The sequence below is a fragment of the Carassius carassius genome, chromosome 10 (genome assembly GCF_963082965.1).
Source record: "Carassius carassius chromosome 10, fCarCar2.1, whole genome shotgun sequence".
NCBI lineage: Eukaryota > Metazoa > Chordata > Actinopteri > Cypriniformes > Cyprinidae > Carassius > Carassius carassius.
This window is the reverse complement of record NC_081764.1, coordinates 14,698,979-14,716,078: the sequence shown is the minus strand read 5'-3', so window position 1 is coordinate 14,716,078 and position 17,100 is coordinate 14,698,979. Positions and strand designations below refer to the sequence as shown.

The window sequence follows — 17,100 nt, the reverse complement described above, 5'->3', positions numbered from 1 at the left end:
ACATCTAAAATTACTCAATGTACAGTGGAGTCATTAATAAGCGCTACACAGGGGCTAGCATGACGGGGTTCAGCTGTCAAAAGAAGATAACATACTGTCTATTGCAGATCTTTCATGGCTTCTTTAGGTCTGTTGTGGTCAGTTTGAGTCCAGATTTGGAATATTTATCATTTTAGAAACATCACAAAACAAAGCCACAACAATTACAGCAATTATAAAGTTAATATCACAGCGTTGAGCCTCCTCATCCCATGAGCATTGTCTGTGCTCTGTTTCCCCGTTCTTATTACACTCATTAGACTTTCGGTTAGCTCTGAGATGATAATATGCTGGGGAGGAGTAACACTCACTCAGCTACTGTAGTGTGCTCTACTCACACTGTAAGAGCTCATTGAGATTTATTAAGCAATGGTGTGAAAGATCACAGCATTTAAAACAAGCATGGGTTTGTATCTGTTAGCACACACTCATAAAGCATCATTCCAACTAACTGGCTAAATTTGCATATTTCAGTTACACAATGAATTCACTTCTTTGGCAATGAGAAAACTACCAAATTCTATTATGTCATAAATGTACATCTTGATACCAAGAGACTGCTTTGTTGCATGCATAATGTAAGTGTAATATCCATCTAACACAAATCAGGGGTCAGAAACCTTGGTAAAAATTGGCACATAAGCAAAAAGTTGAGAAAGAGGAACATGACTGTTATTTTGTTGGTTTTGGAAATGTTAAAGGCAGGGTCAAAAATGAACACTTACATTCTAAACATGCATGATTAAAAACAAAAACATACAAACCATCTAAACGTTGTACCTCTATTGGATAGTTTACCATTTGAAAAATCAAAAAACATTTATCTGACTTTTTTTTTTTTTCAGACCAAAACTCTATGTGGCAGCACATACTCAACTGTTCAATATATTTTGTAAAGAAATTAATACTTTATTCAGCAAGGATGTGTACAAAAGTATTTATTGTTACAAATTTTTTTTTATTAAAAATAAATTCTGTTTTTTTGAACTTTCTGTTTCCGAATCATAGTTTCCACAAAACAATAAAAATAAAAAAAGAGCATGAGCTTTTCTGACTACCAGTCTAATATTGAGATATACGCTCACGCAATTTACTTATGAATGTGAAGAGACAATGGAAAATGATACAGAAAGCAACAGCTTTGTTTCTGCTCTGATAGCCGCAAAACTACACCAAACACCGCGAGTTTGTGCTACATATTTCGCCTTTTAAACCAAACTTACGATTTCAGCCAGCAAAGTGGCTTTTGTGGCTGTTCAAATGCATTCAACCACATAAGCGTCTACACAACAAAAGCAACCCGATCTAATGTGTTTTCGACTACCTCTGGTCAAATATGGACAAGATCACTACGATTCACATCGGAAGCTTTGCATTCAAATATTTCAAATCAAATCAATATTTCTCGTCTAATTATTTACTTCAGTGGCAAGTACCTGTGTAATAAGCAGGATAATGTAATTATCCCTTATTTAGCATTGTCCACCTGAGATCGTATTTTAATATCAGGTGTAAACCTGAAAAAAAAATGTAAAAAAACTCCAACTAAATATTTCAGTTGAGCAAGCTGAGCTCCTTATTCTCCCATGCTAAACACTGTTGCACCGTGATTGAGGATTTAGCTACTGTGACACAGACACACGCAATCATTGTAGTTTTAGTTTACAACTAGGTCTGTGGCAAAGAGCAGACAACGCAGCTCTGCTCTGGTACTGTGCTCGTTATGGCTTGTTAGGCTCCTTTCAGACTGGGTGTCGTTACCACAGATGGCTGCCATATCTTAGCAGACCAAGGCCATCAGCACCGGGCCAAGTTTGGGTCCTTCAGGCTGTGCCTTGACAGTGTCCTCCCCCCGCTGCCTTCAGCGGCAGAGCACAAACAAGTCTTCCCCTGCTGCTTTACAGCATGTCAATTATCAAGCATTCAGGCAGACACACAGACACGCAGACAGAAGCTCTATGATCCAACTACTGCTTTATGGCAGGTCAGAGATAAACAAACTCACGTGCATACCTGTAGTTCCCGACTGCAACTATATCAACTCGAAGGTCACCTGACATAGCATTATAAATCACGCTACAACACACACAGATTTTGGCGTCCACCCGCTATATCTCAGCATGTCAATTACCACTGAAAACACCCAACAAAGCTGACAGCTGCCATACTGCAGATTTGGAGTGTGTATTCTGATGAACATTCAAAATAATAAACAGACACTTTTGTCTTTTATCTTTAGTGTAAAAACTGGCTTTGGAAATTAACAATATTTGCTAGAGATGGACCAAAATGCCCTGAAAATGGTTTAATTTAAGATGTGTAAGTAGAACTAACCACTAGTGATAGTCTTTGAGCTCTTTTATCATGACTCTTTTACAAGGTTTGTACCTGAGCACTTAGCAAGTAAGATGCTGTACTGGGTGAGCTAATGAGCAAGTTTACTACATTAGAAAAGCTTTAGACCTGCAGATGCAAATCTCAAAATGTATTAAGTTACCAAATCATGCATTCTGGTAAAAGTATTTTGAGGTCATAAAACAGTATTGTGCAAGGAACCTCACATAAAAACACGTTTTTATTAATCAACAATCAGTACGGATGTAACGATCCACTGCAAGCCGGGTGAAAAACAATACAAATATGTGAGATTTTAAACGAATCGCGATACATTTGTGGTTAATGTTTATATCAAGAACTTTCTTTAGAAAATTTTAGCTGATATTATCTTTTCATTTTGACTCTGTATAATGGATATTTAAGCAGTGTTCATCAACAGGGTCAAACCTGCGCTGTTTTGTTTATAGCAGTAACCATGTTGCTTTTCCATAAGTACCAACTTCTGTCAGAAAGTGTATCTGCGTTCTCATTCTGCTGTTTTTGTCTTGTTCAGATGTTTTATGTAGCATAATTCCACAAAATTAACATCAGACTATGCTATTTTTGCTTCAAATTTCAAAATTATACAATCTAATTTTGATTAAAAACTGCTCATTCAGTATCTTTGTTTGGATCATGACTAAAATCCAGTGGTTGCCTTTATAACTGAATGGAAAGAGCCGTTTATTTGAAGAGATTTCTTTAATGTGTTTTTTATTTATTTGATTTGAGTTTTGTTTAAAATTGTCACATTTCAGTTTCACAAATAAATGTACAACATTTTGTCCAAGCAATAACAAAAGACATCTTTTCATTTATAATGTCTTATAATGCGCATCACAGATCAGTTCAAGACAAGCATTTCTGTTTGTGAAGCGTATACATTTTTTTTTAGAAAAACACCAATCGTTTCAATAAATAAGACCCTTATTCCTGGTCTGGTATGGTGTAAAGCCATTTGAAGCTGTACTGAAACAGCCATTTTGACCTTTAACCATTTGGTAGCTGTTAAACCTTTATTTCTTTCAACTGAAGAAAGAAATACGTAAACAGCTTGGATGACATTGGGGGTGAAAACCCAATGTCATCCAATGTTTTTCAGGGAAAAAACCCTGAGAAAATCATATTGTTTTGAGTTGAGTAAATTGTTACATACCTAATAATCAGCTCTTGTAACTGTAATTTGTGTGAAAAGAAATAAAAACGGTTGGTGTTTTAGTGCCACTAGGGTTCATTTCAGCTAGAAACTGCAGTGAATTTTATGTATAGGTACATTTTGGGAGTTTTTCAACAATGTAGGTAGGTGTGTTTTTTCAATGAGCCTATGTTAGAGGATCTTCTACCATTATCATGGAGGGTCCAAAATAAAATCTCTTCACACATACGTAATAAAACATCCAAAATAGATCTGAAAAAACCTTGCATACAAGACTGAGTCAAAACAGAAAAACAAAAGAAATTACATTTCCAGCCGCGCGGCTAAGATGCCTGATAATGGATCGGTTAAATGCTAGCATTACCCAACCTCAATATTCAAATGTATTCTGCTCTTCAGCAGCCATGACTTTGGCCTTTATCCTCCTGTGTGTTCATGATTGAGTGTGAGAGTGTGTGTGCTCCTTCTCCAAAGCCGCCTACATTTGCCACTGCATCAATTAATGATGATCTCCTTCTGCTTTCCACTGCTGAAGTGGTTATCGGGCCGAGCAGTTAACTCCCACATGCTCCCGTAAAAAGCCCCTCTAAAGCTTCAAGTGGACAATGAGACCCCCACACCGCTACTGGATCCATTCGCGGCCCCCTCTCTCGATCTTCGTCATCTGTGAGACTGAGATGCATGCTGGGTGGTTGTTCTGATGTAGTGCTCATGCATCATAGTGGGTTGTACTCCCTTTATACTGGCTTAAAATAATGAATAAAAAAAATTAGTTAATAAAAAATAATAATTAATAGAAATAAGCATAATTTATATTAATTAAAGGTTGCACCTAGTTATTACATACAGTAGTTATTGTAATTACTATAATAAGTACAGTACATAGTACTTGAGGAACGGGACTGTAAAATAAAGTGGTATCATTAAAAATATATATAAAATAATTAAAAGCAATAAAGGCATTACAAGAATTTACTGAAATATTTGGAAAAAAAATGTTAAATGTTTAATATGATTATAGATACTTTATTTTAAAGTATAAGAATAATCCCAGAGAATTATGGGAATGTTTTAGTGAGATTTATCCAAATTATTTAACCATGATTATATATATATATATATATATATATATATATATATATTAGTGTCACAAGGCACAAACAAGAACACTCTTCTCCCAATTTGTGATTCTCGAAGGACAATTACAACATGACATGAGCCAAAAGAGTGGGCAGCCTTTTCCGGTGTGTTTCCCTCATAGACCACGCGTGTCAGATAGAAGTAGTTTTAACAGCTATGACTTGTCACTGTACATGCCGATGAACTGTCCGTTGGGAGTGAATGTGAACGCTCACATGGCAATTAATTTTAGGGCTGCAAATCAGTCATTTAGAAACTGGGCACAGCAAACAACAGCGCACATAACAAGAATTGAGGCGTGAAATGACAGCATGTGGGCTTCTAATGGTGTTCTTCTCCTCCCTTTGGGGCTTGAATTCAGCTCTTATCTGTGCTGTCTCTCTGCTTGATAAGCCACTGTTGAGAGAGATCAGTGAAGTGCTGTCACAGGCATGAGAAGAATCCTGAGATGCTGAACTGATGGCTGAGCGTTTTTAAGCTATTGTCTGCATAAACGTCCATATTTGAAGGATCTTTACTGTGGGAGACAATGTATTCTAAATATGTTACTACATCCAGGACTGACAAAGTAAAAAAAAAAAACAATTCTGAAATGAAGAACAACTGTTCTAAGTAGTATAAAGCTTTAGTCACACTGTGTCTTCTAAGAGGGACACAGGGTGAGCATTTAGCTAACTTCGATCTGCCAGAAAGCTTAATACAGCATTAAGCTGTTCTGCTGGTTATAATGTAATATGATATGATGTGATATGATATGTGATATAATTTTCCGCAGCAGGAAAACTCCTAATGGACAAGCGATTCTGTGCTATTAAGCTTTCATCTATTTTCTGTGCAGCTTTGCCATTAAAAAGAACATCCATAAATTAGCTCTTTCTATGACCTCATATCAGTCACAATCAGCCCATTTTCACCTTGTAAATGAACACAATGCAACAACACAAAAAGCAAAAGGGTTTAATCACTTAATTAGATACCATGACATAACCATCCCTAATAGCTACTTTGTAAAAATTTGCTAGGAAACCAAAAAAAAAAAAAAACTTCGCAAAATGGCCTTTATGAGCCCCTCTCGATCACACCTAGTGCAGTATCCCATGAAAGCCCAAAACATTGATGGCCTATCAAAAATTATTGGGCAATATCAGCAGGGCTGTAAGTGAACCCTTGAGGCTGAATGAGGATAAAATGTACACAGAGAAATTTCAACAGTCATTTCAACTGCATTAGTTCGAAAGAAAAATGTCAACTAACAGTTAATAGGTGAGATCTGAGGACATCAACACAGAAAGGCTTGCAACTATAGATACTGTAAAAAACAAAACAAAACAAATCTAAAAAAATCTAAAAAAAATTCAGAATTTAAATTTCAAGAGCTAATCACATCAAGCTGCCTCTTGTTATGCAAAGTGTTCAAACCTTACCTTGTTCAAGCAAACAAACCTTAATGGACTGAAATTGTTATATGCATTTTCACAAATTTAGCAATTAGTTATGTATTTTAGCATCTTTGTTAACTAGGCCAATTGAGCAGGTATAGTTAATCCAGCGTAAGCGCTTTTGATCTGTATGTGTCTTAATTACAGGACAGTGCAGTTTAAACAAAAGTCCCATTGTTAAACTGTAATTCCCATGCCCACTGCATCCATTGACATTCCACTGCCTGTCCAGGTCACCACACATTCCTTTCAATATTCCATCATGGAATGGATGGCCCTATTGAAACAAGCGAGCTTTTTTAATTCTATAACTACAGAGGACGGGAAAATCCAGGACGGCTGACAGTGGATTCTTAATGTTAAATTAAAAGGGCTTTGTTTCGTAATTCACAGCCATTAACAACTGCTTTCAAACCATGCAGCCAATTTGTTGGGCTCACCGAGGCGAATCTTGAGTAAACTTTGCATAGGAGATGGAAGATAAATATTCCTCATTACCTAAAGAGAGGAAGCAACAGCCCGGAGCAAATCCCTCTATGAGAGTGTGCACCTCTTCACACACAGACACACACACACACACACACACACACACACACAGACACACACACACATCCTCTGTTGTTTTGTAATTACAGGAAAAACTTCTACACACGCCACTCTTACCACCTCCATTAGGAGCAGAAACAGAAAAAAGAAAATAAAAAACACAAAGTAGACTTCACAATGTGCATGATTTTACTGGAAAAGCTATGCAGTCATGTAAACGGAAGGGAGAGAGATAGAAGAAGGTCTGATCCCTAATGGCCTTCCCAGACACTGACAATTCAATTAAATGAACTAGTGTGTACAGGAGGTTCTCTTGTATTACTTTCTTCTCTGCATTTTCTCCAGCTGCTGTAAGTCTGTACTTTCACATCACCCCTAAGCGCAATAACACCAGCGCTAAGATTCCAATGTGCAGAAATACCTAAACAATAAACCTAAGCAGGATTAATACCGGTAAACCTAAAACATTTCATCCATAAGAGATGTGAATAAAAATAAATCATATATCTTCTTCTAAAACTTGAGTCTTTTTCTGTCCTCCTGTCCTCCTGTCTCTTCTATTTGAGTGAAACTGCTTTATCATGCTGCTAAAACATTCAGAGCGATACCTGGAGCCAGATTCAAATAACATTTTTTGAAAAACTATTTTTCCTTTCTTCTTATATTTTAACACATAAAAAAGAAGAATGCTTTGTATTTTTAGAAAAGACTTTAAAAATGTTAGTAGATTTTATTCATAAAATGTCTTCAAAAATAATCTACTTAAAAAATGTTAAGGAAATATGAAAGCTTCTTAATTATTTTTTAAAATAAAACTTAATTGTACATAGGAACTTTCATATATGCCATCAGTAAAGAATTACACACACACACATAGAAATAATCAAATCTCAGCATTAAAAGAGCATTTCCAGTCCTTGGGTGGCAAAGCAGACGAACCATTTTACAACACTAATAATACATATTATTTTTTTCTCCAGCACTGAATCAGAATATTTGAATTATCAGATCATGTGACACTGAAGACTTGAATAATGGCTGCTGAAAATTAAGCTTTTGCCATTACAAGATAAATAAAAATGTACAAATATAAATTTGAAAAGCATTGAAAAGCAAAGGCATCTTTGCTTAATGCTAGGTAACTACAGCCTGACCGATATATAATTTTGCCGATTTTATCCGCCGATATCACAGTCACAGATATATCGATATTGGCGAATATGCATTAGATATGCTGCCGATATAAACATTTTTTTATTAGAGAACATATAGACCTTTTTCCTGAGTTAACGATAAGGGCCGCCATTACGCAGATGAAATGCTTCTTAATGGTGTAATTACTTAGTTTGTAGGGATGTAAAGATTCACTCAAGTCACAATTCGATTCATTTTTTTTTTTTTTTTCAAATTGAGATTTGAGACAAATTATAATTTAAATGCTTCCTTTAATTATTGTTTGCACAAAATGCTGCACTTTTCTTTGAGAAATTTAAATCTAACACTCAAATTTAAACACTAATTTTAAATCTAATAATATACTACTATAGCACTTATATATCATTGCTCATTTGTTGGATTTGATTGCTTCTATTGTCCACATTTGTAAGTCACTTTGGAAAAAAGCGTCTGCTAAATAACAAAATTTAAATATAATGTAAATGCAAATAACAAAACTAAATAAATTTTTTAAAACAAGCCCCAAATCAAATAAATAACACAAATAAAAGAAACCTCTTCATATAAATAAAATAAGGTTTTGTCTGTGCTCGAAATTTGAAACAGAATGATTTGACTTCAAAGTTTTGTGAAACTATAAATAAAAATATCTGCATGAAAGAAACAGCAGACAAGCTGAATGAGACACAGATTCACTCTCTTCCAGCAGGTGGCACTTAAAGCGTTTCCTTGGTTTCCGCTGTAAACAAAGCAGCACTGCACTTATGAACTTTACTATGCATTATACAGAGGCAGGTCCAGCAGAGCGTGCTCCATTGTTTGCTACTGGTGACCCAGGTTACTGTAGTGTAGAGATGTGCGGATGAGCTCAAACTTCACCCGAGTCCACTGCTTCAAATTATCCACCCGCTGCCCATCTGCACCTATCATCACATTAAAATTATTCTAATTCTTAATTTTACATGATGATATGATGAATGGATGGTTAATTTTTAACAGCAGACCTTAGAGCTGATCTGCACATCACTGCACACGTCTGTGGTGCACCAGAGCTGATCGCAGCAGTCAATGCTTGTGTTTATACCAGCCACACTGCTTCCCAGAGCTAATGCTTATCACATAAGTCTAATCCATTTCCAAAGTCAGCAAATTTTGTCAATAACGTGACAGACTGAAAACGTACTATATTTCTCTCCAACAGTCCAACAGAGTGGTGGTGGCTTGAGTCTGTTGAATGGTGATTTAACGCTACGTTATAACCTAGTTGGTGAGACGCAATGCTATAAAAGTAAATAGTGTCCTCTCACAATGATCTTATCACACTTACTTGCTACATTAGTAGGGCCCTATGATTTCCACGATGCAAAAAAAGCGGACGGAAGCTCGGAATCCAGTCATAAAAACAGAATTAAGTAAAAACAGTACAATTATTAAGTAAAAAAAATTAATAAAAAACAGGTTAGTACACTTAGATTAAATCATGATATAAACCAGTGTCTGTGAATATCAAGAATATCAAAATATGAATCCCCATGTTCAATATACAACACATAATTTGTGGAAAAAATATTATTCATTATTTATTCATTTTAGATGTTTACATTTGGAAACGCTGTGCTTCCTGCATAAACCTGCCCCTGTTGGATTGGCAGTATAGTGTCACTCTACAGGGGCTAAATAGTACACTAGAGGTCAGACAGTACAGCCCATAATTTACATCATCAGCATTCCAGACTGAACAAACTGCCTCCCTTTCCAGACAATCTAAACATTTATAAAGCTGGAGGGCCTGCAGCTGCTAAAGGAGAAAGCTGTCCACCAGCCTTGTTTGGCATTTAAAAGGTATGGGAGAGATTCACAGGCACACTGAAAAGTGACTTTTACCATCTCTAAAGAGGCTTTAGAAATGAAAAACTAAGTGTGAATGCAAAGCTGAACTGATTTTATCTAACTCCACTTGTCTAGGTGATGTTTGTCTTAGTGTTGTGTAGCAGGGGCAGAACAAGGAGTATGAGCAGACGACCTCCATATATTGTACTTCCCAAGACACACTTTAGAATTACTTATGGCAGACTGAAATTACCTTACAAAGACATAGGCAGCAAAACCTGAAATAAAGCACTGATACTCAGTATTTCAGATAGTGTAACAGTACGGACTTGTGCTTCTAAGAACCGGTGTTTGAAATGAGACCTTGCCACTATTGTCACTATTTTTGTTTGGGAAGGCAGTTCTTCCCTGGCAGGCCTTAAAAGCATATGTTCAGATCATTTAGCCTAGGAACATTCATAATGCAGTATGAAGCAACTATAACACGAGGAATCGGAGGCAGGGGGTGTAATTCCCTTACTGTAAGCCTCCAGCATTGGGAATATCAGAGCATATTTCAATTCTGGGCTGTACTCCAGAGGAGACAACAATTCTTTTTCTCTAAGTTAGATTTTTCCCCCATCTTTCACCATCATATAAGTTGTAATTCTTTCTTCCATCTCTGATTGCTTTCTCTCCCTGAAGTCTCTATCAGTCTTTCCTCATTTCCTCTCATGGTAATTCCTCATTCTTTTTCACTCTTCACAGCTCTTCACTTAAACTTATCTCTAACCCAAAGAACAGGTCTATATGCAAAGTGAAAAGTAATTTTTGAATTGTTCAGCTTATTTCAGGGAAGTATTAAGAGCGCAAGTGCACTGGACTCTGACTGTTGACACCGGAGCCTCTGCTGGGGTGCTGGCAGGAGGATGACATCATCATAGTGTTTCACCCTCATCCCTAGATACTGCTAATTAGAGCATGTGGGAATGTTTGCAGTGCTGCCAGGGGTTTTAGGTACTGACGACATTTAGCAGGCCAGAGTCCCGGCATTACATGAAGGTGCAGGTTGATAATCAGCCTTGGGTTTAGCACTGCACTGTGAAAAATGTCCATGTGTGAAATGTGCAGCTGTAATCGCAGTAATTGTGCAGCTGAGGCTTAATCCAACAGTAGATATGTGTGGCTTCACTATGGCTGGTGGCAAAAGGAATACAATATATCAGCTGATTTTGACGTTTTTAATTATCAGCATCAGCTGATACGTTTTGGAAACAGGACTTTTATTTTGACAGCTGTGCGAATGGGAGCTTATTAATTTTTTCCCCCACATGCACCCTTTTCACATTCATAGTTGGGTAAACTTCTAGTAAACAGAAACTATAACAAATATATATATATTTTTTTGCATTCCCATTTGCCACGATAGCAAATATTCCTCAAACTGAATAACCAAATACACTTTTGCTTAACTTCAGAGCATTTTGTTTATCTTCCCTTCAAGAATTTATTACCATATGTTAGACTCAAAAATTGTTTTTCAGCATGGATGACATTGACAAGCTTGGTTTGTTTTGGAAGTCACCCTGGGCTTTCAAATTGTCTGGAATCCAGTTGAAATCGCAGCTCTTCGGGATGTATTAGATCATTATTTTAAGTGATGGACTGAAGTTAAAATACTATTACATTTTATTTATTATATTGTAGTTATAATAATATATGAAATCTAAAATGCACCTGCTCATTTGATTCAATATTTTAAACAGAACAAAGATAGGCAGAGGACAAATCAACACAGTGAGAATGTACAAACTCAAATAACCTCAAAGCTTCACTTTACTTCAGGAACAGGCAACATTTTTGCAGTCACAGAGCTGAGACCTTTCATCAAGAACAATTCTCTGTAAGTCCTCATTCACCACCACAGGAAATTAATCTCAGGTGCGTCAAGTAGGCAAATGTGTGCCTTTTTTTGAGAGGTCTGGATTCTGATGGCTCAGACGGAAGAGAACCATTAGAAACATGAGAGCACTAGGATGACTGAAAGAGGGCAATTACCTGTTCCTTTGTTCCGGTCCACAAAACAATATTTGAGCTCGTACTCGCGTAGAATTTCATGGACCTCCTGGGGGAAAAAAAAGAGACAAAAAGTGAGCAAATTAATGCTACAATGCACTGTATATATATTTTTTCATTAACAAATTATATTATTAACAGTTAGTTCCTCAAATTTGATTCGGCTGAGTGTTGTTCCTCTTTCATGTACTGGTGAGTAAATGGAAAACCCGGAGTCGATCTAGAGCTAAAATAGTGTATAAGCTATAGATTACAATAAAAGCATAAAATAATCAATACACATTTATTTAATAAAAAAAAACACAAACACTTCACCAAAACACACTATAAACAGTAATATATTTATCCACTCCATTATTGCACTATAGTCTGTAGTGAGGACTATTTCTGAAAAATGGGTATCTATTGCAGCAGAAATGTAAACAAAATATAACTAAACTATTTATAAATATATAGCCTCATACTAGGGATTTGAAGAGATGCATAAGTGGTTTAACAAGGTGTTAACTTTATAGGGCAATCTTTTCTCTTGCATGCATATATATTGTATAGAGCTGATGATTTCATTTGTGTGAGGAAAGACTGTTGGCACATTATGTGAGTAATGTCGCAAACTGGCCTCCAGACATTATTTAGAGAGAATTTGGGACGTAAAATGCCTCTTTCAGAAGGGTTTCTTCATTTTCTAAAATCAAATAAAGATGTATAAAAAAAATCTGGAGATACAAAAAAAAAAAACACAAAATATAAAATATTCAGTAATACATTCAGTGAGTGATCATCCAGAAGCAGTACATTGGGGTGCCATACAAACTTGTTCTTTTATCATTATGAAAATTGATACAACGAAGACGTGGCCATGAAAATGAAGGTTTCCAACTGCAGCCACAAACAGAAACCAAGCGTCCGCTGTTATCCATCAGATACACTTTCTCATAAATCTCTTCCTCTTCCCTTTTATGCACGCAGCAGGCCCTGCTGTCACATCCCGAACGTGTGTTAACAGAGATAATCCAGAGGGCCCACACTGGTTTTGTGTTTTCTCTAGCTGGTCATAAGGAACATCCAGAAGGACACATGTGATTATGACAAAGGGACTTCTGGATTCAGCAGGGAACATGGCAAACTGCAACAGCATGGAGCTGTTAATGTGTGCTGTGCTTAGTTACTGTTCACAGTGAGATGTACTTTCTTGTAATGCCGGCAGTCTGTCGAACTATGATTTTGCTGAGGACCTGAAATTGTGTATTTGGTGATGTAAAATGAATCCACATCAACTGAGCAGTTTAATAAAGGTTTATGTCTTCTGAAGAGACATGACAGGTATAAATGAATAGATTTAATCTACACTTTTATTCACACATAAACACTGATCAATACACATCAAATATGGCAAACAGAACCTCAAATGTACTTGCTTGATGCAAAATAAACTTCATTGGTTCTTGCGGAAGCTTAAACGTGCTTCTCAAGGACAAACCTAATTGGTCAACTGTCAAAGATTTGTTTACATGAGCTTTCAATGGAGGGATAGAAATCTCAGTTACACTTTATTTTACTGTATGTGTACTTATAAATAAAATTGTATTAATCAAAAAAAAATTTAATTCATTGAAATCGTGAAATGCACACAACTTAATGGCAATTTATTACAAGTTTAACAAAAATAAAAATTTTGAGACGGTATGATTTTAATTCTTTTTTTCTCAAATTCAGTTTCATTAATTTTCTGGGTTACCAATTTATTTATTTATTCAGAAATACTGTGTTGTGTTTAAATTTTTTGCTAAATAAATTCTGGTAACACTTTCTATGAAGACCATGCTTATGAATTATAGCCCCATTTACACGTACTTATATATAAGTGTGTTACTATTCTATAAATATATTTATACAGACTCATTAAAACCTATACTGTGTTATAAGACAAGTTATAATTACAATTACATATTTTTTTGTAATTATAGTGTAAGGCATGTATTTTCTTCTTCAGTGTGCATGCTTCTCATAATCCATTATACACTGGTTTATAAATGATTAAATATAGTTCCAGAGACACTTGTTTGTTGTACCAATTAGTTATGAATATGTCTTTAATGGCTATTGGCTAATGTTTGCTTTAGAGGTGATGAATGGTAATTTTGATGAGTTGAAAGCCATCAATGATGCATTTATATAAGTTAGTAACTAGTAGTAGTATTCACAATAAGCATTTATATCAACACAGCTGTTAATAACAATATATTCACTTATTTATTAAGTGATTATTATTAGATGCAGGTTGCATCTTTATAAATACATTCATGGAACCACACGGCTGATTAATTAATACTTCTAAATCAGTTTATAATGGATTATGAACATGCACTTTGAAAAAGAAAATGCATGACTTATAGGTAATTATAAAAATAATATAAATACAACTATAACGGTTCTTATTATGCTTTATAGGTCTTACTGAGTTTTTATAAACCGGTTTATAAAATTGTAATACCTACTTAAAAATAAGCATTAATGGAGCTATGATTCATTATAAGCATGATCTTCAGAGAAAGTGTTACCAATATTCCTTTAAAAAATAAAGTTTTAATTATAATTTTTAATAATGTTTTAATTATTATCATAACTAATTATAATTATTACTAGTATTACTATATTTAAATTTATTTTGACAGGTTGCTGTGAAGACCTTTTCTGTTTTAATATGATATGACGACAGTTTTTCTCTTAAAAAACAAAATTAAAACAAAATACTCATGAAGTGAGCAGTTCTAGAGATTATATTATACTTGTATATTGAGGCCGTAGAGGCTGTAAACACTGAGCGTCGCATGCACTCCAGTGTGTGCGCCATTCATTCACACAGAGACTTGCAGAACATGCAGGATTCATATTTAAATAGTTTTTTTGTGGTTTAATATTTACAGACACTAGTTCATGTCCCATTATGATTTAAGTGTACTGACCTTCTTTTGATTTATCCATTTTGGCAAATTCTGTGACATTCCACACTATACAGTAAATTCCATTTTTAATTAACTGGATTCCGTGATTCTGCGTTTTCTGCATCCCAGAAATCATAGGGCCTTATTTAGGCGTTAGGGTTAGTACTGAGTTATTACACAGTTATTGTAATTGCTAAAATAAGTACACAAAATGTGCACGCAGAACAGGACTGTAAAATAAAGTGCTAATGAAATCTCTCAGGTTTCATTAAAAATATCTTCATTGGTGTTTCGAAGGTAAACAAATGTCTTTGGGTTTGAAATGGCATGAAAATTTTGACAATTTTCATATGGGTGAACTAACCCTTTAATACTTTTATGTATTATTATTATTATTATTTTTTAAGGAGACAGATCCCTGGTCATTGCATTTCACTTATAACACTATACTGTCTTATATTACCTATGCATCAAATTATGAAAAACTAGTTAATGCTGCTGTGAGGGTGTTTCTAATACAGCGGCTGTGGGAGTGATGGTAAATTTGGCATCATTCTCTCTTCTGACTGCAGTTATCAATCTCTCTCTTTTTTTGCTCTTTTTGAAAGTCATGAAAAACTATCAAGAAGTTTTTTTTTGCTATTTGAGCAAATGGAAATGAAATACACACACACACACACACACACAATAAAGAATTAGAGATGTGAGTATTTGAGGTAACTTAATAGTCATATCTGTCAAACTATTCACTAACACATTCATCTGCTTCAATATGTATGAAAAAAAATAAATAAAACTGAGTAGACAGCACTGACATGCATTCTAATCTGCTATATAAAGTACATAAAATACTTTTTTTTTTCACATTCTGTACAGTCATTTGCAGTACACTGTCTAATTCACTTCCTTTGCCATTCCAAAGAGCAGTGCACTCCCTCCATCTGCCTCTAACATTACACATGCATTGTAATGGCCCATAAATGGCCAGAAAGCCTGAGTTAGCATCTAGATACAATTAGATATGGATAACACTGTCAGGACCAGCATCTGGGACGGTTGAAGGCTAACAGAAGGGAGGGGGGTTACTGACCCTTGATTAATGTCTCTGCGCCTGTTTACCAATGAAACACAGGTCATGCTGCATGTGACTTATTCAAATGCTTTACAGACGGTCTGTGTTAACAAGGGGATTTAAAGCTAAAAGACGGAAGTTAAACTAATGAAAGAGCAATTTATCAGAGTGAGAGAATAAATATGCCCACTTGTTAATAATTTAGAAATCGGCGGAAAACTCTTTTTTTGTCTCTGAGAAGACACGGCCAGGATGAGATGTGTAATGTTGTCTGAATGTGTTGATGACCTGTGACACTAATGAAAGCTGCTAACTACTGTATATCACTACACAACACATGATTTTCACTATATTGCTTTTTCACTTTTGTTCTGCAATGTGCAGAAAATGCAAATTGTGATTTTTTTATATTCACCTTAGTGATAATTTTTCACTAAGCTCCACACCCTTGGTTACTGTTGCTAGGTAGGACAAGCTTATCTACTAGCCTGGCTCCTGGCACTGACAAACATGTATGGAGAACTAGCAGTTGTTACTGTGTGCAATACCCAAGGAATTATGAAAAACTATTTATTCTAGCCAGCAACACTACGTAAACAGTATGCAATGACCTCTACATGACTACAACTCAAGTATGATATATTCCTGAGCTCTAAGCAAACTTAAATTTTAAGAATACATTTTTACTCTAAATACTGAAATGTTTTAGATATATTTTTATTTAGGGGTAGTTACTGATTGCGTGGTAGGGAACAGGCATTCCAATAACTTTACATTCAGATATATACAGTTGACAGATTGGGGACCGCATAATAATTTGTTTCATATTTAAATTAGTTAACTAAAATTAAAACTGCTACTTTAAATTAAATAATAAAAAATAAATATATTTCAGCTAGTTCAGTATTTTTCATTTTCATTTAGTTTAACTTGCTGTATTAAAATAACTAAAACTAATGTAAAATTAATAAAACACTATTTAGACAATTCTTAAAGGAGACACATTGTGCCCATTTTTACAATATGTAAAATAAGTCTCTGGTGTCCCCAGAATGTGTCTGTGAAGTTTTAGCTCAAAATACTCCGCAGATCATTTATTATATCATTTTGAAAATGCCTATTTTGATAATGCCGAAGTTATGACGACACTTTGTAGGCCAAAACCCGGAAGTGAGTTAGCATTTTAGCGCTATGGGTTCCCTCGCCCTTACGTCTATGGGTTTTTTGAATGGGTTTTTACTAAATCGCCTGAAATAAGGTCTGTGGTTAACAAAGCCTCTAAATATTTTCACGTTTTGATCTATGACATAAAACACACCAGTTATA

The 17,100-nt window shown here is 35.2% G+C and overlaps 1 protein-coding gene across 1 annotated transcript in view; it reads right to left on the bottom strand.

Moving 5' to 3' along the window:
- The window catches only part of LOC132151844 (ribonucleoprotein PTB-binding 2-like), a 73,046-nt gene that overhangs the window by 49,832 nt on the left and 6,114 nt on the right, over positions 1-17,100 (bottom strand). The window contains 1 exon segment of the mRNA XM_059560270.1: positions 11,740-11,806. Coding sequence (XP_059416253.1) covers positions 11,740-11,806 — 67 coding nt within the window.